This window comes from Neomonachus schauinslandi, chromosome 16 (assembly GCF_002201575.2).
Source record: "Neomonachus schauinslandi chromosome 16, ASM220157v2, whole genome shotgun sequence".
Classification (NCBI taxonomy): Eukaryota; Metazoa; Chordata; class Mammalia; order Carnivora; family Phocidae; genus Neomonachus; species Neomonachus schauinslandi.
Genome location: NC_058418.1, coordinates 41,053,063 through 41,075,718, shown reverse-complemented (window position 1 = coordinate 41,075,718; position 22,656 = coordinate 41,053,063). Strand labels below are relative to the sequence as shown.

General features: G+C 56.0%; 1 protein-coding gene across 2 annotated transcripts in view; it reads left to right on the top strand.

Annotated features, from left to right (window-relative positions):
* Positions 1-22,656, top strand: part of ATP6V0D1 (ATPase H+ transporting V0 subunit d1) — a 38,377-nt gene that overhangs the window by 5,209 nt on the left and 10,512 nt on the right. The window contains exons 1-2 of one of the 2 annotated variants that reach the window (XM_021705753.1): positions 735-786; positions 18,390-18,561. In XM_021705753.1, the coding sequence (XP_021561428.1) occupies positions 783-786; positions 18,390-18,561 (176 nt within the window). In that variant the 5' untranslated portion in view covers positions 735-782. Of the gene's footprint in view, positions 1-734; positions 787-18,389; positions 18,562-22,656 lie in introns of those variants that run through there. The other variant, XM_021705752.1, reaches the window with a different exon arrangement.

Below are 22,656 nucleotides of genomic sequence, written 5' to 3'. Positions count from 1 at the left end.
TCTTTTTTGACACAATCCTGTAGACTTTGAGAGCTTTCCTTACTTTGGAGATAACAGTATGTTCTAATCTTATCTTATACATTTCCTGACCCAGACCTAGAGTCCTCATTTCTCTTAGGAAACCTGGTTCTTTTTATTGGAAAATGGTATTTAGAGATCATAATGAGTCTAAGGTGTTCTCATTGCTACCGGGTTGGTCATTGTTTCCAGGATTTTTCTATGGATTAGCTCTCTTCTTACTCAGAAACATAGAAAATAGAGAAAAGCATATGGCTAGCTGGATAATGCAGCCACAATTCGGCTGATGCTAGCTTCCTAATTTGGAATGGAGGCTCTACCTGACAATGGGGCCAATCAAGACATCTCTTTCTGTTGTAAAGAAATATAATTAACATTCAGGAGGGGGAGAGCCAGCAAATTAGATGCTCAGGGACCATGGTGAAGGGCTCACATGTATGGTATGGTGGCTGTCTTCCAGAACACTTTATCCTTTCCGTTCTGAGTTGCTTGTGTTCTTTTCATTACAACATCTCCTTCTGCATTTCAACATTTTTTCACAAGAGACTGTCTCTTATGGGAAGAAGAAAGCAAGACTCCAGGCTGGGCTTGGCCAATCATCAGTCACATGAAACTGCAGATGCAGTGGTGGATGATGTCCTCCAGGAGTGGCAAGTCATTCAGCACTAACTGTGGTGTGGCAAGGAGTGTGGCTGGAGAGTTAGAGATCAGGTCTTGAAGGATTGCAAAAGCCATAGAGGAAGTGCTTTGTCCTGAGTGAGGGGATGGGTGAGTAAAACTATTGGGCTTGTACTTTAGAGTGCACCTGCAGTGTGAAAAGGGGATTGGAAGTGGGGGCCACACCAGAAGTGGGAAGAACAACTTGCAGGGTATTATAAGTAATCCAGGTCAGAGGTGATGACAGCTTGCCTTTGGCATGGGCAAGGATCATCGTGGGATGAATAGCATCTCTTTGAGGAAGTGATAGGACTTGAGGGGTTGGATAAGGAGCTGAGGAGGAAGGAAGAGTCAAAGCCTACGTCCTCGGGGCGCCTGGGTGGCTCAGTCGTTAAGCGTCTGCCTTCGGCTCAGGTCATGATCCCAGGGTCCTGGGATCGAGCCCCGCATGGGGCTCCCTGCTCCGCGGGAAGCCTGCTTCTTCTCCCACTCTCCCTGCTTGTGTTCCCTCTCTCGCTGTGTCTCTCTCTCTGTCAAATAAATAAATAAAATCTTTAAAAAAAAAAAAAAAAAAAAAAGTGGGGCGCCTGGGTGGCTTAGTCGTTGGGCGTCTGCCTTCGGCTCAGGTCATGATCTCGGGGTCCTGGGATCGAGCCCCGCATCGGGCTCCCTGCTCGGCGGGAGACCTGCTTCTCCCTCTCCCACTCCCCTGCTTGTGTTCCCTCTCTCGCTGTGTCTCTCTCTGTCAAATAAATAAATAAAATCTTTAAAAAAAAAAAAAAAAAAGCCTACGTCCTCATCTCTGGTGTAGGCAACCATGTCGGTGGCAGAGTGAAATGATGCAGAAGAGAAGGCTAGAGAAAGAATGAGAAGAATGGGGTTGAGGGTTCTGTGAGCCATTTGAGTGGCAACGTAGAGGTGATTTTTGGTGCTCGGGAGTGAGTCTGAGCTTGGTAGACAATTTTGGGAATCAGGATAGAAGTGTGGCTGCTACCTCCAAGAGGGAACATAGAGTCAGAAGAGTAGAGGCTCAAGATGAGACCCTCCCCCAGGAAAGGGTCCAGTTAAGCAAGGGGTCCTGCCAAAAAGGTGAAAGACACCCCCTGAGAGGTGGGCAGCCCCAGCAGAGAACCTGAAAAAGAAGGGGTGATGAATGCCAAACGTAGCCAAGAGATTGAAATAAAGTCAGACAGCTTTTCAGTTGGATTTGCCATTCAGAGGTTGTGATGACCTTAATGAGAAGAGAGGAGAGTGGGACTAGAAGGTGAGAGCAGTGCATGGAGCGTATGGGCAGAGATGACATATAGATGGAACAGAGCTCACTGGTCAACTAACCCAGCTCAGCCACTTATTGGCTTCGTGACGTTGGGCAGGTCGCTTGTCCTCAGCTGTACAGTCGGAAATGTTAGTAGCATCTCTTTGAGATGTGTACAAAGTGTAAGCACAGGGCCCGGTGCCAAGTGAACAGTCAGGGAAGCCTGCTGCTCTCGCCATGGTCACTCCTGAGAGACAGGCGCCACGCTGGGCCTTGAATGGGTAATGAAAACATGTCATGCAGGTCTTGCCTGCAGGGTAAGTGTGCCTGTCTAATGGGCAGACAACATCAAATGTATAGTAGGCACAAGGTAAATTTTAGGGGGATGGGAGCAGGTGGGGTAAAAGGGTACGGGGCTTCTTTTTGGGGTTCTAAAATTGATGGTGGTGATGATCACACAATCCTGTGAATATACTAAGACCCATTGAATTGTACACTTTAAATGGGAAAGTTGTATGCCATATGAATTATGTCTCAGTAAAGCTGTTACCAAAAGAAGTCAACCAGGCCAAGGAGGTGGGAAGAAGGAATGGCATTATCGTCTTGGAAACATGAAACGTCATAGAGTGTCCAAGGAGCTTCAGGAGCTGGGAAGAGAGAATAGAACACATGTCAGGGACATACAGGGGCTGAATATGGATAGGTGCATCAGGCTGGTTCATGAAGACTTTGAGCGCCTTGGACACAGCTCAGGAGGGATGAATGTTATGATAAAAAAAACAAACAAAGGAAGGGAAGGGAGAGATTCTTAGGGTTAGATCAAGGCCAGTGTGTGGGAAATGTCTAAGAGTTTCTGTATATAGTCTTGCCTGGAATTATTTCCTATATTGCATTTTGTTGGTCAAAGGAGACTCTAGTGAGTTGAAGTTAGAGGACCGTGGCTTGGACAGGAAGACGAGCTTAGCTCAGTGCAAAATTCTTCAGAGTCGGATGTATTCTGAAGGAAGAGGTAACACAGCCCTGAGAGTCCACTGGCCACAAGCAAGAGAGAGAGGAGCTCGGGCGCATTGGGAGAAGAGTGTGCAGAAGGTGATAACCTGGGAGAGTTTGCACTGCAGATCAAAGGGAACGAGCACCTTGATTCTGAGCGATGAGAGCCTGGCCCCATATACACCTGAAATTTTCGCCTCGGTGTTTGAGGATCCATGTTGTCCCAATTGTCCTGGGCGGTGGCATCGATGAATGAAGAGACCCCTGATACCCAGTGATGGATCGGGTGGCATGGATCATTGGTGGTGACCGTGGCCACCTAATACCTTCGTTGTTCGTCTCCACCTTGCTGCTGCTGCCCAAGAGGCTGAGGCTCCAGAGTGGGGGTGGAGGCTTGAGAGGGGCAGGAGAGAGGTGTTGCTGTGGTGAGCCAGCTCGCACTTGGTCCCTCGGTAGATGAAGGGGAGGGGGTTGTGAAGGGAGTGGGGGTGGGAGGAGGATGCCATTAGAAGCTTGGTCTGAGGCTCTGGAGGATGGATTTAGGCAGAGCCAGGCTGGAGGCATGCAGCGGTTCCAGCTCTCCAGGTGAGACAACACGGGCCGAACCTGCGCAGGACCAGCATGGGGGGAGGTGAAGGACTGGGTCAGGCACCAGCTCAGGGGGTGAGACCCACAAGGTTGGGCCAGTTTTCATTCGGTACTGGGATGAGAGGCGTCAGAAGTCAGGCTTCTGTCTTCCTAAATGCCTGGGTGGGTGCTGGAAATGCTTCTGAGGTGGGGACCAGCGGAAGAGGAGACAGTTTGGGGTGTGAACGGGGTGATGGAAGAGGAGGTGTTCTGTCTCAGATGTGCTGAATCGGAGTGTCTGAGGGAGGCGGCTGCGTGGGCCTGGAGTTCAGGGGAAGTAGCACTGAAGGTACTGGAAGTCAGCAGCGCCCTGGCTCGCTGGCAGCATCTCTGCCCATGCTCGGCCATCTGTAGGCTTGCAGCCAGGGCAAGTCTCCCTTAGAAGCCCAGTCCTGCCAGGAGGCTGGAGAGAAGCTTTAAGGACAGGCCAAGCGGACACAGGTGTGCTCTGACCAGGACACCTGGCATGGAGCCTAATTTGGCAAGCGGCACAGGGATTCCCCTATAATCCCTGCCGTGCGTTCTCCTGCATGACTGGGCGTGGGAGGGTTTTGTTTTTGTTTTTGAATAAACGTCTATATTTTTTTAATTCCCAAAAGTAAAGTTGGTGGACGGGTGACTCAGTGTGGACCTTGCGGGGGACAGATTTTCACCACTTTGTTAAAACATTGCATGCATGTGGACTCTGTGTCCCCGTAGCCCCACTTAGAGGATTGTGTCCCTCTAGATTAGCACAAGATGGCACGTATAGAGATGTTCACATCAGCCTTGTTCGTAACCGCAGCCTGTTAGAACCAATAGAATATTCATTGACAGGCATATGGTTAAATAAACCACGGTCTGTCTTTACAGTGGAATACTATACAAGTGCTCAAAAGCATGAAGTTCTATAAGGACTGATGTAAAAATATATTGTTAATATATTCCCACTTTAGTAGAATACTGTGTGCACATGGAAAAGTGTTTGGAAGCCTAGACACCATGTGGTCTAAAATGGATGGCAGCCTCTGGAGGGAGGGATTGAAGAGGCTGGGAGGAGAATATGTGCAGTTTTTATTTTATGTACTCTTTGGATTTCTTGCAGTGAACAAATAGTTGATAATTTAAGACATCTGATAAAGATATGTAAAACGAGGGAAATTAGAACATATAGATATGCAAGAAAAGCTACTCATACCCAACAGCCATCCACAATGGGACCTCTGCTGGTGACCCTGGACATTTGACTTCCAGATTTTGGTTCACAGCCTGCTAGGGCCGGTCTGAGTCTTAGGGAAACCCCATCAAGCCCCTTCTCTTTTTTTTTTTTAATAATCCAAGCTGCTTTTTTTTTTTTTTAAGATTTTATTTATTTATTTGAGAGAGAGAGAGAATGAGAGACAGAGAGCATGAGAGGGAGGAGGGTCAGAGGGAGAAGCAGACTCCCTGCTGAGCAGGGAGCCTGATGTGGGACTCGATCCCGGGACTCCAGGATCATGACCTGAGCCGAAGGCAGTCGCTCAACCAACTGAGCCACCCAGGCGCCCACCCCTTCTCTTTATACCTGAAGACTCAAGCCCAGGGGATTACTTGAGGGCCCAGGCTGGGGCTGGACACCTCTGGCTGGTGACCAGGCCAGAACCCCTGGGCTCCCGTTCAGGTAAAGCTCACCTGCTCACCTCTCACCTGGCCACCTTTCCCTTTTCTTCTCCCCCCGCCACCGCCCCCCCCCTTCCGCTTCTTGCTTTTCCTTCCCTGATTACATCTTGCGCGGGTATAGACTTTAGCATAGGACCTGATAGCCCCTGTTTCACAAGCCCTGCCCCAGAGGTCACGTCAGAACTTGCCCTGCTGGGTGATAACACACTTTTTCTTGGATTTTACTCAGTGATTTCTTGGGCTTGGTTTCTGAGGTGGAGCCAGTGACTGTACCCAAGCCTAGGTAGGTAGGGCCTTTTGCGGTGGCCTCCGAATCGGCAGATGTGAGCCATCCAAGACCCATGAAGAGAGGCTTTCTGGGTGGCCAGCGTTTCTGGATGGTAGAGAAGGAAAGGCCCCAACATCTTAATTTAAATATTTTGCACGGAACCCTTCTGGAATGTACTAGTCTCCCTTTCCTGCTTTCTTGGTGGCACACACTGAGCATAGCAGAGCTTCTCCCACATCAGGGCTGTTGGACTTCAGATGCAAAGAACTGTTGTCCCTGGGAGCCCAAGTCCGCTTCGGATAGTTTCGTTCCTGGCCCCCTGTCAGGCTGCCCACTTGCCCACCCCACTGTAGTCGGGGTGCCTGCTACAGCACCCCACACCCTTTTTCTACCTCGTAGCTGTTGTTGTGCTTTGGGCTCAGCGGTCAGACACACTGCAGCTTGTTAGAAGGTCTGCATCCAGAGCGAACAGGTGTGAGGACACGAAGTAGTGGCCTCTCCTATAAAACCATCTTTGCCTGCTCCGGTTCAGGAGCCTCAGGGTCCCCCTGGGTCACCAGGACCCTTCTTGAGTTCTGTGTGAGGTGGGGCATCAGGCAGACCATGGCTTCCTTTCCGGCCAGCTGTGTGATGCTTAGCAGGTGATTTAATACCCCAAAGCTCATTTGCCCGCCTGTGAAATGAAATCCCTTGCAGGCTGTGAGCATTCAGCAGCACAGTGCCTAGCCAGAGTGAACGCACAGTAAGTATTTATATGATTAGATGAGGGACGACTCAGCATTGGTGCTGGCAGACGACTAGGCTTTGGTGTACAGGGGAGGAAAAGCTAAGGCCCCTGTCCTGGAGGTGTGTGCCGTGTCAGAGATTATCTTGTTTCTGGGTTATTAAGCACCTGCTTTTTGAAAAATTTTTAAAGATTAGTTTTTTTAAGTAGGTTCCACACCCAGCATGGAACCCAACACAGGGCTTGAACTCACCACCCAGAGATCAAGACCTGGGCTGAGATCAAGAGTTGGATGCTTAACTGACTGAGCCACCCAGGTGCCCCTCAAGATTTTTTTTTTTGAAGATTTTATTTAGGGGTGCCCAGGTGGCCTCAGTTGGTTAAGCTGCTGCCTTTGGTCATGATCTCAGGGTCCTTGCATGCTCTCTCTCTCTCTCTCTCTCTCTCAAATAAATAAATAAAATCTTTTAAAAAGTTTAAAGATTTTATTTGTTAGAGAATGCGTGCGTGTGCACAAGCAGGCTGGGGTGGGGGGCAGGGAGGGAGAGGGAGAAGCCGGCTTCCCGCTGAGCAGGGAGCCCATCTTAGGGCTTGATCCCAGGACCCCGGAATCATGACGTGAGCCGTAACCGACTGAGCCACCCAGGCACCCGCCCCTAAAGATTTTATTTTTAAGCAATCGCTGCACCCAACATGGGACTCAAACTCATAACCTAGAGATCAAGAGTCGCCTGCCCTACCGACTGAGGCAGCCAGGCATGCCCGTGCCTGCTTTTTTTAGATATGTCATTAGGCGGTAGAGGAGGGGCAGGGGTGGGGGAGAAAGCTGGATCAAGGGCTTTGGAGACTTGGGAAGGTCTGGTTGAGCTGGGAAGCAAGAGTGTAGGGGACTAAGGATGGCCACACCTCCTCTGCGGTCTCTCTAGTCCTGCTCCTCAGCAGGCTCTGTCTTCAGTGATGCAAGACCCACCAGTCCCTCCTGACCAGACTCAAGGCCACGTTGTCTCCATTCTGGCTTTCCCAGACTCATGTTTACCTTGGGCCTATTGCTTGCTCTATACGACACATTCCTGTGTGGCTTTGTGGGTGCCTGCAGCCTCCACCCCCAGGGATCGCTGGCTGGGGGGAGATAGGGACCAGAAATCTGAGGCAGGGATTAGATTGGAGGGGTGTGTTGAGAGGGAGGGAGGAAGAGTGGACCCCCTCGCTGTCTACAAAGCCATCCTCCCTGTGGCCACAAGGGGGTGTGCCATGACCGCTGGGCTGGAGAGAGCCGGGGAGGGGTGTGTGGCTGACCGAGCTAGTGAGTCAGCCAGGCTGCCTCTCCTCACCTCTGCACAGCATCTGCCTGTGGCCACCGTCCCTTGGGACTCCGTCTGGGCTCTACCTCCCTCACCCAAGTCCTAGTTGGCCTTCTCAGATTAAGCAGGACTCACGGCTCAGTGTCTCCTGTCTGTCCATCTCTTCTTGTCCTCACCTCCCTGTGCCCCAGCTTCCTGGGCTGGGAAGGAGAAGGCCAGGGAACATACTCAGAGGCTCTCCGCCTTGGTGCTGAGCACACCCTGCTCCAGCCTTAACCATCAGGCTGTCCTCACCCCCCACCACCCCCCACCCCCACCCCCCCGCCGGGCCAGGGCCATGCAGGTGGCTCTGAGAGCAGTAGCTACAGCACAGTGTACCCACCATGAACCAGGGGTCCAAGCGGAGTTTGAGGCTGCCGAGGGATCGGGATACTTCCCAGACTCCCAGAAGCACCACTCTTCCCCACGTGGCCTCCACTCTTGTCGGGCAGCCCTGGTCCCTCCAGGAGAGGGAAGATTCATCCTCAGGACAGACTCCTTTTCTCCCAGTCTCCTTCAGCACTTTAGGGGATGCATACAGGTACACATGGGTAGAGTGACTCTGGGAAAGGTCCAAAGTAGGCACCCCAAACTCTGTAGGTACACACAGTCATGCTGGAAAGGGGTTGTTAGCAGGTGGCTGACAACTCTTCTCTTCCACTCTGCACCCCAGTTTGGGGGACCTTTCCATTGACCTTCCTGGCTTCTGCCTCATCTAACACCTACTTGGCTGTTCTGCGCTGGCCTTCCTCCTCTTTTCGAGGCGGGAAGATCAAGACTCTGAAGGGCCACTTAGTAGGTTTGGCTCCTGTTCTGTAGCCAGACACGTGCTCTGGCTGTTCTGCATCCAGCACCCTGTAGCTTGAGGGCCTGGACTGGGGCTGCCCCCCTGGGAACTTGAGTGGTCCTGAAGAGCGGCAGGCAGACTTGTGGCAGGGGAAGGGGGTGTGTGGAGGAACAGCCCTGACTGCGTGCTGGGCACTGCTTTCCTGGCCAACTCTGGCCTGGCCCTGGGCACTTGCCCAGATCTTGTCTCTCCTTGGCTACTCAGGCAGCGGCTTTTTTCAGGCCTTCACCTCATCTGAGGCTTTGCATGTGGCTGGCAGATGGGGCTTTCCCCTCTGAGGAATTATCTTGCTGTCCTCACTGTTGCAACTCCACCTTCCCTGCCTTCCCCTGCTCTGGTGGCTGCTCAGAGGCTCCGCAAGCCCGGGCCTCCCCTGCACCTGCTGTCAGTTCTGCCAAGGCTGCTCCGTGGGTACCCAGGCCTCTAGACTCACCCTGAGCCCTTGAGTGGCCCTTAGGGGCTGAGTCGTAAAGGGTCGATGTGATCTAGGCCTGACCAGGGTGGAGAATGTCAGAGCCGGCCAGCCTCCTAGAGATAACCTTACCCAACCCTCTTATTTTACCTGGGAAACTGGGTCTGGGTGAGGGCCAAGGGCTTGCTTCCAATCTCCGGACACCTGTGTTGGCTCCTCCTGTCCTGTCACCGTACAGTCTTTGGTTGTTTGCTTCTTATCCCTGCATATGTTCACTGAAGGATGCCTGAACTACGCCTCTGTGTGCCCGGCCCCCAGTTCAGGAAGTGGTGGTCAGGGTCAAGAGAGCCTGCTTTGGGGGCCCCTCACCATTCCCTCAGGCCTTGCCACACGGTATCTAGCTTAGAGATTAAAGGGTTGGGAGTTGAGGAATATTGATGAGCTGCAACACATGACCTAGCACACAGGGCCCTAAGGCAGCCAAGGCATGGCTTATAGCTCACCCATCCTCCCCACCCACTTAACCCCTTTAGGCTCCGAGGCAGATACCCTGTGGCAAGGCCTGGGGGAAGTGAGGGTCCTGGAATGTTATCCTTCAGGCCTGGCCCACGCTCCGTGTCTCACCCCCTTTCTCCATTGGCTTCTATCATTGGGACCTAGCCTCTGCTATGAGGCTCCCTGAGCAGGTGACCCATCTATCCCAGGGGCTGGCCCAAGTCCACAGGACGGGTCATGCTCAGTCTGGCATGTTACTGCCTACCCTGTACGTGTCCTGCCAGGCCCTTGAGCAGGTTGGGTAAATGGGTCTGAGGGTACTAAACAGGATCAGCCTGGATGCTTACTGCTCCTGCCACTTCCTGCCCGGCCCAAGCCTCTTGGCTCTGCTGGTCATGGGTATGGGATGGGTCAACTCTGCCTCTAGCCTGGGCTGTTCAGTCCAGTTTCTATAAGCTGCAGTAAATGAGACTTTGTGCTAAAAGCAGCATGGCTCATAGCCCCAAATGAGACTTGATCCAGTGAGCCCAGCCATACGGCCTAAGTCTAAGCAAAATGAGTATTTCCATAGCTTTGGCTCGAGGCCTTGCGGAGCTGGCAGGATGCTCCAGCCAGGATCCAGCCTGACCTGGCTTAATCTCACTGTGAATAGTAGCCACTGGGGGCCCTAAAACTGCCCTGTCCCCATCCAGGTGAGCTCCAGCTTTCCTTAGCGTCCTTCCTCCAGAGGTCTGTGCATGTAGAACAGAAGCCCAGCATCCAGGGCTGACGGGATCGCTCCAGCGGTGCAGGCCCGTGGGCCCGGGAGCCAGACACGGGCATGGGCCAGCTTCTGAGCAAGCTCACCGCCACAGCTGGCCCTGCCTGGGCTGCCTGGCACCTGGCCATGTCGGACCACTTTACCTCTCTCACTCACACCCGGGCAAACTTCACATCTTTGGTAAAATGAAAAGCTCTTCCTCGCAGCCCCAGATCCACTCCCACCTGCAGGTTCTATAACTGTGGTGGCAAGAAAGAGCTGGTTCGGGCGCCTGGGTGGCTCAGTCGTTAAGCGCCTGCCTTCGGCTCAGGTCATGATCCCAGGGTCCTGGGATCGAGCCCCACATCGGGCTCCCTGCTCTGCAGGAAGCCTGCTTCTCCCTCTCCCACTCCCCCTGCTTGTGTTCCCTCTCTCGCTGTGTCTCTGTCAAATAAATAAAGAAAATCTTTAAAAAAAAAAAAAAGAGAGAGAAAGAGCTGGTTCAAGGTCAAAGTGCAGGGCAGCAGCTGAGGTGTGGCCTCCGCCTCCCAGGGCGAGGCTGGGCTGCTTGGTTCTCAGGCTGGTCTGTGGCAGGGAAACAGGCAAGCTGCCCTCTAAGCCCTGTGTCTCCTGGGACAGGCCAGTCCTGTGGAGCCTTAGGGCCTGGGTGGGGATGTTCTGGTGAGGGGATATCCAGGCGGATCTCCGCTCAGTCAGAGGAGAGTTTCTTGGAACTTGCCCTGGGTACAGCAGTAACCAGTTCTGCCCCTCCCTTTGGCACAGGGGACTGTCACCTGCCTGGCACCCTTCTGACTGTTGGATAGGTTGACTTCCTCATGGGATATGAGGGATGCTTTCATTCTCCCAGCTGCAGGGACGAGGTGTTCCTAAGAGCATGAGGGTAATTAAATGTGGCTCTGCCACCACCTGCCACCTGTCTCAGAGCAGAGAGAAGGGTAGTAAAGCTGGGTCGGGCACCCTGCTGCTCCGGGACATGGGGAGTGACACTCCCATTTGATCCGTGTATCTGGTATGCTGGCGAGCGGTGCCACGGGCCCCTGGTGTCCGCGGGACCACCTCTGTGGATCAGTCCCATCCCCCTCTGTGAATGCCTCACCTCACTGAAGGGCCTCCAACACGAAACGAAACGGTGGTCCAGGGACCATGGAAGGAGAACTCTCTGTCCTTTCCCTGCAGGGGCCCTGCCGCACGCCAACTGAGACACAGTAACTTGCATGTGGCCCTGCCAGCAGTGGACTCCAGGTTCTTCCCGAGACTGCTGGCCCGCCAGCCTGGGGGCTTCCCATGGACCAGGAGCTGCCTGTTGGCCACACCACCTCCTGCCTGCTCCCAAGGCCCCCAGGACAGCAGTTCAGGGTGTGGTGGGTGGTGCGGGCTGGGGTCCTAGCCTCTGTCCAGGTCTGCGGGGCTGCCCAAAGCTCTATATTGTCTTGCTAGTAGGTGAAGTGGGACATGGGCTTGGGGACAGGAGGCCCAGATGTTGAGCCAGTTCTGTTCCTCCCTCCATCGGAGACAGCAGAGTGGGGCCTGTGTGTTTGCATGCTCATGCTGCACAAGGCCCCCCATGGCCTTTACAGTGAGGAGGAGGATATGCCAGATGGAAAGGGTCGGGACAGACCATGGGGAAGAAGGGCAGGGGCATTCATCAGAGTACCAAGTAGGACAGCCTGAGCAATAGGCTGGGGCCGAGAACACGTACCACCTGACTGGTGCTGAGGGTCCTGGTTAAGAGACTCTGGCTGGGATCCTGTCTGCCTGGAGGGACGGACTATGTGCATACCGCTCCGTTCTAACACTGCCTCTGCTCAGCGTCTGTCACTGGTGCCCTGGCTGGCGGGCACCGCACAGCCTTTCACCAGGTGACTGGCCAGGAGCCTGGATCCAGAGGGATCCACAAGCTGCTCAGAGCCAAGCTGTGGGACAGGATTTGGACCCAGGTCACTGTGGCTCCAAAGCTCAGGTTCTCACTTCCCTGCCCCACTCAGCCACCTAAGGAGCAATGTCCAAAACCAGTGATCTGGCAAAATTGGGCTGCAGAGCGGGGCAGGGGGCAGGGGCTGCGGCATGCATCAGCTGATGGCTGATAGCTAGATCTGTACTGGCCAGGGCAAGAAACCATGGGCATCTCAGGTGGAGGGGTGGGCAGTGAGGAGGTTCTGGAAGGGGAACGGCAGGCGGCATCTGAGGGAGTGGAGGAAGAGCCGGCATTTGATAGGATGAGCTGGAACTCAGGGTTGGTTGGTGTTACGTGAGGTTGGGAGGGGGCCTGTGCTGGGCCCTGGCAGAGGTCTGGGGGTGAAAAGGATGCTTAGTCTGTGCTGCGGGTCCCAGGTAGACCCCGGGTTAACGGTTTCCGTGCTGTGGCTCCCACTCTGGGAGTTCCAGATGTGGTGCTCTGACCCTGCAGAGCCAGCCAGTGCACACATCTGCTTTGGAGCTGATACGAAGAAGAGGTCTCAGCCACCCCCAGAGCCTGGGGAGGAGACTCAGGCACAGCACATTTGCTGAGGCGGGGCTGTGGCTCCATTGGGCCATCAGCCTGGCCATCTGTCTGTATCTGTCCATCTGTCCGAGTTTGCCTGCTTTGAGCCCCTGGAAGTTGCAGCTTTAGAGAGCATCTGGGGCAGAACAAGCCCTGGAGGTGGAAGCCAGTTCAGTCTCTTCAGAGTAGACCCCTCACCTGGGTGCAGGGCCGTGGTAGAACAAGCTCCGAGGGGCACCAGCACCCTTGAAGGGAGTGGCAGGGTGGGCATGCTGGGCTCTAGGGAGCAGATTTGCACATCTGGTTTTACTCAGCGGGCCGCAATTCCTGAAAACCCCTGAGCTCCCCAGGAGAGCATCGCTGAGTGACCTCTGGAAAAGCAGAAGTGAAGTCTGGGAACACACTGTCCTCTCACACTGTGCCGCGGCCAGCTGGCCAGCAGGGCCCCTCTGTGGGCCATGAGGCCATGGATGAGTGGAGAGCAGGGGGCCGCCCCGCCCGGGGTGCTGTGCCAGGCACTGCCTGTGTGCCTGCTGGGCCCCGGGGCCAGTGTAGGGCCAGCCCCCTGGCACGGGCCGAGGCCCTCCCTTCTTCCTGTCTCCCTGGGGCCCTTGGGGAGGGGCTCCCGCTCGGGGCTCTAAGGGCCACGTGCTGCCTGCCCCTGGGAGTCCTGGAGGGCCTGAAAGATCACTTTCGGGGCTGGCAGGATCTGGGAAGGGTTTCAGGAAGTGGATGGGGAACGGGGCTGCCTAGCTGCCACCGCTCAAGGCCTGGCTGGGACTGGCTGCCAAGCCCACACTTTGTCCCACCCAGAGAAGGGAGTGCTGCTCAGGCCAGGCGTCCGCATGCCCTCTTGCTAATCAGGGGCTGGATGGTCATCAGAGGTGTCAGCTGGGGCCAGGGCTCTGCTGCTGAGGGGTCCCGACCTGGAAGACGTGGGCTGAGGAGTAGGCAGGGGGTGAAGGGACGGGGAAGCTGTGGAGCCAGCTTGATTCTGGTGTACGCTGTGAGCCGGGGGAGGAACAGCCGTGCGGGGTGGGTGGGGCTGCAGCCTGCCCAGGGGACTTCAGAGAGCTCAGCAGAAGCCTGCAGGAGCCAGGGCCATGATCTTTGACAAGGGCAGACTCAAGGCGGACAGTGGTGCCCTATGGAAGAGGGAGGGCAGAGGCCTCTGGCTGAGGAAGCAGCCCTGTTTCCTGCACTTGAGGGGCTTTTTCCCGAGGGCATTCTGTAGACATCCCTGAAGCACTCGCTTGGGACGGAGATCATAGGCGAGTCGCCCTAGTGAGAGCATGGGACCAGTAGAGCAGAGAGTTGATGACTGAGGCTGGGGCGGTGCTAGGGTTGAGGGCGTGGGGCCTCACAGACTGTAGGGAGGAGGCAGGGCTCTAGCCCTGAGGCCACAGAGGCCCCTGGGTAAAGGTGACAACGACTCGCTGGAGTTGGACGACTTCACTCTAGTGACGGTGTGAGAGTGGTCTTGGGAGCAGGAGCCAAAACGTGGGGCAGGAGGCCAGCAAGAGGGCACCATGGTGGTGAGGAGGCCTGAGTGGCACCGGAAGATGGGAATTGTGGGGAGAGTCACTGTAATATTGGGACAGGCGACCCTGGGAAGCAGAGGTGGTAGGGGAAGGTCCTGGGTGGGGTGAGGGGTGCTGAGGAGCAAGCCCAGAGCTCTCAGGGGAGGCTGGAGGCACTGGGAAACTGAGTTGGGGGGCTTCCTCTGAGGAGGGGTTTAGGTCAGACTGCAGAGAGAACTTCCTGATAGCAGCACCGTCCTCTTGGACATGAGAAATCAGCCTCTGAGGAAGTCTTTTTGCTATGAGAGCTCCCAAGCTGGCCAGACATTCCTGGTGCTGGGCCACGGATGGGAGGATTTGGGGTAGACAGCTGGGCTTGTGGGTAGACCAGAGCGGTCCCCTGAGTGTATGCTAACCAGAACACTGCTCATGCCTCAGCCCCGGCATGTCTGGGGCTCTCAGGGGCTGTCACCGAGGCTGTCAGGCTGCTGAGCTCGAGGCACAGAGTAGAACTAGCCCCTGCCTTCCCAGAGCCCCTGGCATCCTTGGCCGCCCTTGGGGGCTGGGCCAGGGCTGGGTGGCTGGGTCACCCACGAAGCTCTCAACAAGTTCCAGGCCTCTACTCCTGTGTTTAGATCCCACCCCCAGGCACACCCCTTTCTCTGCGTCCCTCAGAGCCTGCAGGAAGCTGCTGGTGGTGGTGGAGGGGGTGGTTCAGCGGGCCTCCTCCCAGCCCTGAGGACTGTCTGAAGGGCCTGGGGCTGCCCATAACTGGTTCTGGGCGCCAGGTTGCTTGAACAGGGTCAGAGCTGGTTCAGAAGCCCTGTGTGGTCCAAGCAGAGGGATCGGCTAGCCTGCCTGCCTCCAAGTCGCCTTCTTGGCTGGCAGGCTGTCCCCTCTCCCTGGTTCACAGGGAGACGCAGGGCTTGGCCAAGGAAAGTGGTCTGGAACGGCCCTTTGACATCATCCCTGGGGGCCTTTAAAAAATGAATTTCCTGGTAAGGAAGACTCCTTGGGCCTTGGGCAGGATTCTCAGTAGAGTCTCCCGGATTTGCCGCGATCTGACAAAAGCCAGCAGAAACCAGGCAGCTGTCTGTGCTCCAGCCCCCCTGGGAGCCACAGCTTCCCCAGATGCAGCGTCAGCAGAACGCAGGGCCAAGGCCCCGGGGGCTTTGCTGTCAGGCCTGTGCTGAGCCCCGCGGGTGGGAGCAGGCAAGGAAGAGCCCACCCCTCAGCTTTGACCCTCTCATTCACATGCACAAGTTCCTGGCTTCTCTAGGAATAGACGTGGCCTCAGGTGATACCAGAGGGGCTTGCTGAGCATGATGTCAGGTGGGCAGCGAGTGTCCAGGCTGCCTCCAAGGTCATGAGGCCAGCATGCCCTCTGCCCCCTGCCCCCTGCCCGCTTTTCTGGGACTAAAGTCTGTCTAGGCAGTTGGGTCCATATCTGCAAAGCCCACCCTGGGCCAAGGGCCGTGGGAGAATGTGGTCAAGGATGTAAAGGGTGGGGGAGGAAAGGAGGCCAGAACTGGAGACCAGAATCCACCAGGTTTGATCCACATCCCGGCCCCTCGACACCTGACTGGGACTCTGTATAGGTTTCATGTTCCCTCTGATTGCTCTTTTCTAAGTCTGTGAAATGGGCATGGCTGGGAGGTCCAGCGCACATGTTGCTCCTGGCACGGGACTAAGTACACAGCAGGGAGCCCTCTGTTTCCAGTTAGAGTGGGTCTGGGTTTCCCCTGGTGTTGGGGTGCTGACTCCCACTTGACCAGTGTATTGGATGGACAGTCAGTGGGAGCTGGAGAGCGTGGAGGGTACTTGGCAGTGGGGAAGCTGTGGAGCGCGCCTTCCCAGCAAAGAGAAGCCCTGTTTAGAAAGGCAGAGGCAGGGCACACTGCCGGAGAGCTGAGGCTAGGGGGACAGCATTTAAGGAAGCCTCCAGCAGCACATGCAAGGATGCTTTGGAGGGGAGGAGGCAGGAGGCTGGCCTGGGGCCCAGGGCCTGGACTTGCTGTCCCAGAGAATAGTGGGGTCACTGGCATGAGGGGCCCTGCTAAGGGGACTGGGTTTTGCCCTGGCCTCCAGGCCCAGCTGTGAGCTAGAGAGGAAGGAGTCTTCTCGACTGAGATGGGCTCTCGCTGGCTGCAGTGGCTGGGTGGATCAACGAACAGGTTTGGTCTGGCAGCTACCGCACTAGACGGTCTGACCCAGAACACCACATTCCAGCCCCGGCTTCCAGCTGCTGTCGGCTCTGCAGCTTCCCCTAGTGGGGATTTGAGCACCTGCTGTGCCCTGGCCAGAACCCCTTGCCCACTTTGTTTTTCAAGCGTCACAATGTGTGATAGATACAAGTATATTAACTTCAATACTATAGTAAGAGGGATCAGTTCATATACTCACTCTCTGTTTTACACCCACAAAAACCACTTCGAGAGCATTAACGATCCCTCAAAACTGATCAGTTGTGTGCAAGTAAAACCATGTTTCTTTTAAAAAGAATTCTGTGCTTTTCCAGGGTCGAGGATGTTAAAATCTGGCACATAAAGCCCATTACTAGAGGTAGGAATACAAGGTGATGGACTATTCCAGCAACCATCAGCTATGGCTAAGAATTTTTCTTTGACAGCCAAATGGGTAATTAAACATTGCAACAACTTGAGTGCCGCTGAGCAAAACACCTTCTCTCACCCATGCCTTAGTATAAGCATAGGTGGGCCTTGGCCAGACCATGGTAGGGATGGGGAAGAATGGAACCCAGGGCAGGGACTCGTGGCAGACAGCCTGGGGTGAGGACGTAGGAGTGTGCACACCTCCTGGGCCAAAGGCAGCAAGGTCCATGGGGTAAAGCAGGGGGCTGGTGGCTTCTCCCTGCCCTACCTTGCCCTCGGTTCTGTCCCACTTTTGGGTGGCTGTGGAGAGAAGGAGATGTGAGTGGCAGGGTGATGGCAAGAGCAGCAGATGGTGAAGGCCTCCTGCAGGCCTCACAAGGCTAAAGTCTACTCTGTGAGGGCCCGGGAGCCACAGAGGACATGAGTGCTGGTGGCCACCTGGGTGCCACCCAGAGCTGCAGGGAGAAGACATCTCAGCTAGGGGCGCACACGCCCCTCCCTCCCTCTCACTTCCCCTTTTAACCTGCTCCTTCATCTCTCCTTTAGCACCCCTGACTCCAGGCTGGGAACGTTCTTCTCTTGATGGGGTACAGGGGTAGGGACTTCAAAGGAATTATGTGCCACACTGACCCTTCCTTTGAAGTGGCCCCAGATAGCATGGCCCTCCAGGCCCACAGACACACAGGGAGGCTTGATCAGGGGGGCTTGTGGAAATGTTCACGAGTGATACCCTTTCTGTCCTCCCCTGGACAGCCTCCCCAGGGGACAGAAAACACATCATTCCTTACAGCAGAAGCCGGCCTTGGCTGTTGGGCATTCATACACGCACGCACGCACATATGGGTACCTTCTTGGCCACTGTCCTTGGTACTGCTGTCACTGCTACAGTGTCCCCCATTTCAAAATCCAGGACTAAACCCACCTGCTGTCCTCACCAACACTCTCCCCAGACTTTTGTCCATTCCCCAGTTATTTACTGAGCATGAAAACGCACCAGAATATACTCTGTTCTAGGCCCTGGGACACTGCAGTGGCCCCAGATCCCTGCTATCATGGAGCTTACGGGTCCTGTGACGGGTCGAACAGTGTTACGAAGAAGAGCGGCACACGTGAAGGGACAGGGTGGTGAGGCTGCAGGAGAGGTCTTTGAAGAGGGGATGTCTGAGGAGAGAGCATTACTTTCTAGGCAGAGGGACAGGGAAGGCCCAGCCTGGCATGTTCTCTCATCGTCTCAGTCCTATCTTGGTGTCCACTCAAGTCCTGCCTCCTTTATTTTATATGCATTGTTTCTGCCCAGGTGTGTTGGCTTGCTCTTCTAGCCCTGAGGCTCTGGAGGGCAGGGCCCACGTCTTACCCTGCTCTAGGTTAAGGCCATCCCAGAGCCCACCATACAGAAGGGCCTCAAAGGCAATGGGCTGTAAATGGCACCCGGGGTTGGGGTTTCCCAGGCCTTCTTGTCCTTTGGAGGAACAGTTGTTCTACTTGTGCTTGGCCTCTGAGGCCCAGTGTACTGGCTCATGGCCCAAGGGTCTGGGACATCTCTGGAGCCTTGGCCTGACTGCCCTGGAGTAGGCCCTGAGCCAACAGGGAGGTGAAGGCGGGGACACGAGGTCAGGGTAGCAGCAGGCCACAACTCTAGGGGAGAGACTGGGGCCCAGAGTCCGGGTGGGGATGGTATCTTGGGGTGCTGGGGAGGCTCAGCATGGGCAACCCTCACTCCCCCACCCCCTGCCTTGGCTTTCAGACCTGAAGCTGCACCTGCAGAGCACTGACTACGGCAACTTCCTGGCCAATGAGGCCTCGCCACTGACTGTGTCAGTTATTGATGACCGGCTTAAGGAGAAGATGGTGGTGGAGTTCCGCCACATGAGGAACCACGCCTATGAGCCACTCGCCAGCTTCCTGGACTTCATTACGTAAGTGTGCCCTGGAGTGCCTTCCCGTCCCTCTGGGCAGCATAGCTGCGCCTGGTGCAGCTGGTCTAGCGTGGGCTCAGGCCAGCTGCCCGCAGGGTCTTCCTGGGCTGTGTGGCTGCGCTGGCCGTTCGGCAACCCTGGGCCTCCAGGACACCACCAGCCACTTCACTGCTGCCTGGGAAGCTGGTGGGCAGGCAAGAGTGTCCCACACTGTCGTTTTGGATGAAGCCCTTTTCCCTGCACCCCTGGCATTACAGAGATTGGGGTGGGGAGACCAAGGATGATGCGAGCACTCTTCCTCCCTCACCCTGCAGCATGCACACTGAATACTGCTAGGTCCCCACTTCCCATCCTGGGGTCAGGGCTAAGGGCATGGGCGGAGCTCTGGAGAGCCAGGTTCTTGGAATGCACCAGTCAGGCCCTCTGGCCCTGTCTGAGCTGAGGCCCATTCTCCATCTTCTCTGTCCATGGCCTTGGGTCTTAGGGAGAAGGGGGAGGCTGAACACCTGGCTGCCTTTCCCATTTCCCCAGGTCCCCATGCTTAATGACCCTTGACTGCCTGGCTTCCCCACTGTCTAACCGCTGGGTGTAGCCCTGCCTCCACTAAGCTCCTGGAGAAGCTGAGCAGAAGAAAGGCCCCTAGGTCCTGCAGGCTGAGGGGGAGGGGCACGTGGATGAGGCAGCCCCTGCTTGCCAGGTATGCCTGTGGAAACGGAGCTAGAGAGGCTCCTTCTGCCAGGATAGCCCAGGAGCCAGGAACCAAGCCTGGTGAACCAAGAGATGGCCCCAGAGGTGTGACTGGTGGCTAGCTTAAATGAGTGTGCGCTGTGTTAGTGGAGTATGTGAGTGTGTGTTGTGGGGAAGCATTTCCAGGTACTCTTCTGGGCACTGTTGAGCTTTTACCATTCCCTGATTTTGGTGCTCCCACCCGCCTTCTTGGCACCTGGCACACCTGCCTGGCTCGGTGCTTCCTGCCTGCCCTGCTTCTCACCCCTAGCAAAGAGAAGCCACTTACTCAAGATCCACTTCCTCAAGGAGGGGCTGCAGCTCTGCAGAAGGGCTCCCTCCTTGGGTGGAGGCCACAGGCTGTGACCCTTGAAAGGCTCGGGGAACCTGCCCAGGCTGGGAAGCAGTCTCTTTCCCGGCCACAGGTCTCCTTTCTTGGGGCCTTCTTGCTATCCTGGCTGGGCCTGTAATCGCACCTCCCTGGCTCTGGTCAAGGTACAGACAAGATGACATGGTCCTTCTGGGGCGGGAGGCCAGAGATGGGGCATGTCTTGTGCTGCTGAGTTGGGGGTCACGCTGGAGCGTCCCATGTGTCAGTCAGCCCCCTGTCCTGGGCCTGCGGTATCCCTTGCCCCAAGGCCAGAGCTGGGGACATACCAGGAAGCAATGCATGTATTGCCAGAGCCCAGCCTTCACCTTGTTTGCACAAGGCTCTTTCAGCTTCCTGATGAATGTTCTGGCCTTGCCAGCTAGGCTGGCCAGAGGAGGCCTGACCCATGCCAGTGGTCAGAGGGCAGCTGTCATCCATCTAACTGCCCGCTTGGCCACCTGCCTGTGCAGCTAGCTCCTGGCCTTTCTTGGTACCCTTAGAGGCTTGGTCGCAGCCTGCCAGGCCATGAAACTGGAGAGGGCTCCGAGCGTGACTGAGGCCGCACAGCTGCCAGCTCTTTGCTGGAGGTTGGCTGCAAGCAGCAAGCGTGCTTAAAGCAGCCAAGCACTATCCTGTGGCAGGCCGTCACTTCCCCGCCCCTTCCATTCATGGGTGATCGTGGCTTAAGTCTTCCCATCTCCTCATTCCTGCCCTCACTCAGGAAGAGCTCAGCAGCCACGTGTCAGCCTGTCTGAGCCTGTGGCTGCTCGTTCTATGACCTCGTCATCTCCAGTGACCCACTCCTCTGCTCTCCACTCCAGCCGCCCCCACCGATGGCTACCCAAGGCCATGTCACTACTGGAACTGTTCCACCCCAAAATCGCTGAGTCAGCCCCCCGCCGAGTCAGGCCCTCCAGCCCACTCTCAGTCCCTTGTGGGACGCGGGTTCCGGACTTAGCAGGACACTGGGCCTTGCTTCCTCCCCTGCTGCCCCTTCTGTCTTCATTTTCCTCCCTCCCCAGCTGAGGTTCCCTGGTCCATCATTTGAGCACTCTTCTGCCAGCATCTGCAGCTCTCTTGGCTGCCCGTCTTCTGGTCCCGCCCTGGTTGGCAGCCCCCCAGCCCTGGAGGAATCCCAGCAGCCTCTGGCCTGGAGGCGCCCTCCCCCACCTCCACAGCCTGGAGCAAAGCTGGGGAAGCCGGCCTTGCGCGGTGATCCCTGCTGCCAGACGTGCTGCTCACCAGCACAGCTGGCCTCGGCTTCTCTTTGCCCGGCCAGCCGTTTGCCCTCCCTACCCAGCACCCCGCAGCCCCCCGCCAAGGTTGGGAGAGCACCTCACCATCTTGCACATCACTCCCCTCCTGCCCCCAGCCTTCTCTCTGGGCAGATGGCTCACCTTCCTCCTCCATGGAGACAGTAGAAACCAGTCACCTCCCAGCACCGCATCTGTGTCCCCAACCCTGATCCGAAGGCAGAGGCTCCCTCTTCTCTTGGGTCCTTCTGCCAGAGTCCCGAGCCCCCGAGCCCCACTCCCTGGACCCTGACTGGCCACTCACACATACTCACCTGTCTGTACAGCCACCTTCCACTTCCAGGTTCTTCCTATCAGCATCTGAACAGTGCAGATCTCTCACACCATTAAAAACCCACCTCCTGAGGCCTATTCTTTTACACACACTATCTGTTCTCTCACCCCTGCGCCCAGCCCTGCCCATCCTTTGCGTCCTCAGTGTGCTCCCAGCCCTCCCATCACTCACCACAAGGCCCTGACCAAGGTCACCGCTGACCTTTATGCGGCAAGGTTTCCAGGCCTCATCAGGAGCCATGGCCCTCTCACCCTCACTCCCACAGCATCTCTGCCATTTCACTCCTGCCTCCCTGTCTGCTCTTGTCCTCCACTCCACCTCCTCCCCTTCCTCCTTTCTGGGTCATCCCACAGTGTTGCAGAAAGAGGGGATCCCTTCCGTCGGGGCCAGGGCCCGTCCAGGGCAGGACCCCGAGACGGGGAACTCACACCTGGCTTCTCTGAGGAGGTGGCTGTGTGGCTGAGGGGAAGGGTGTTTACAGGAAGAATTAGAGGAGGGGGGCTTCTGGCCCGAGGGAATCATACATGTCCTGAGCAGCTGGAGCATGGAGCCTCCAATCCTAGGGATGTCCAGAGGAATGTAACCAGAGAGGAGAGTGTGGTTACCTCAGGGAGGGGAAGCGTCTGCTAGTGGCTCCATCCTGGGTGTGACTACTTGAAGGAATGGTGCCATCATTGTCCACGGACAAAGCTGGCCCCACTGGGGTGGAGGTTGGGACCACCACGAGAGATCAACTTGGCTCCATCCCTCAGAGTCTCTTAGTTGCCTTCAGAGCGGCCCCTGGGTGGCGGGAACAGGATTCCCCAGGAGGTGATGGGTTCCTTGTCACTGAAGGTGTGCAAAAAGAAGGAGGTCAAGGCCTTTTCTGCCCTCCCATGGTGAAAGACAGGGGTCCCATGGTTTTGTAGATCCCTTTGGCCAACACACATGACCAGTATCAGCTCTGGGCTAAGCCTGGCGCCAGGAGGGAGGGGCGTGTGAATGCAGTGGGATGTGGGTGCTGGTGGTGGTGTGGACAGCTTCTGCAGGGGCCTGTGGGCAGCTGCTACAAAGAGAGCCAGGGTCATAGGAGGCTTCCCAGCATGAAGAGGACTGCAGGGTCAGGTGGGGTTAGAGAGGGGCTGCTCAGGAGAATGGGTGGTGAGAGCAGAGGCAGCTGTCTGGTGTGGGGCAGACAGGCCTTGAGCAAGCGAGAATCTGTGAAGTAGGCTGTCATTGGCCATGTGGTCTTGAAACGATTTAGCTCAATTTCATGGCGATAAACGTAATATGTCACTGTACCAAGGGTCCTCTCTGGGCCGAGCCATTAACTTGCTTTGAGACTTGGGATGGAGCCTCTATTAGGCTCTTTTGGCATTGGGAGGGGCATCTTGATCCAGGCCATTCCATGACGGCTTCCCATAGGAGAGTAG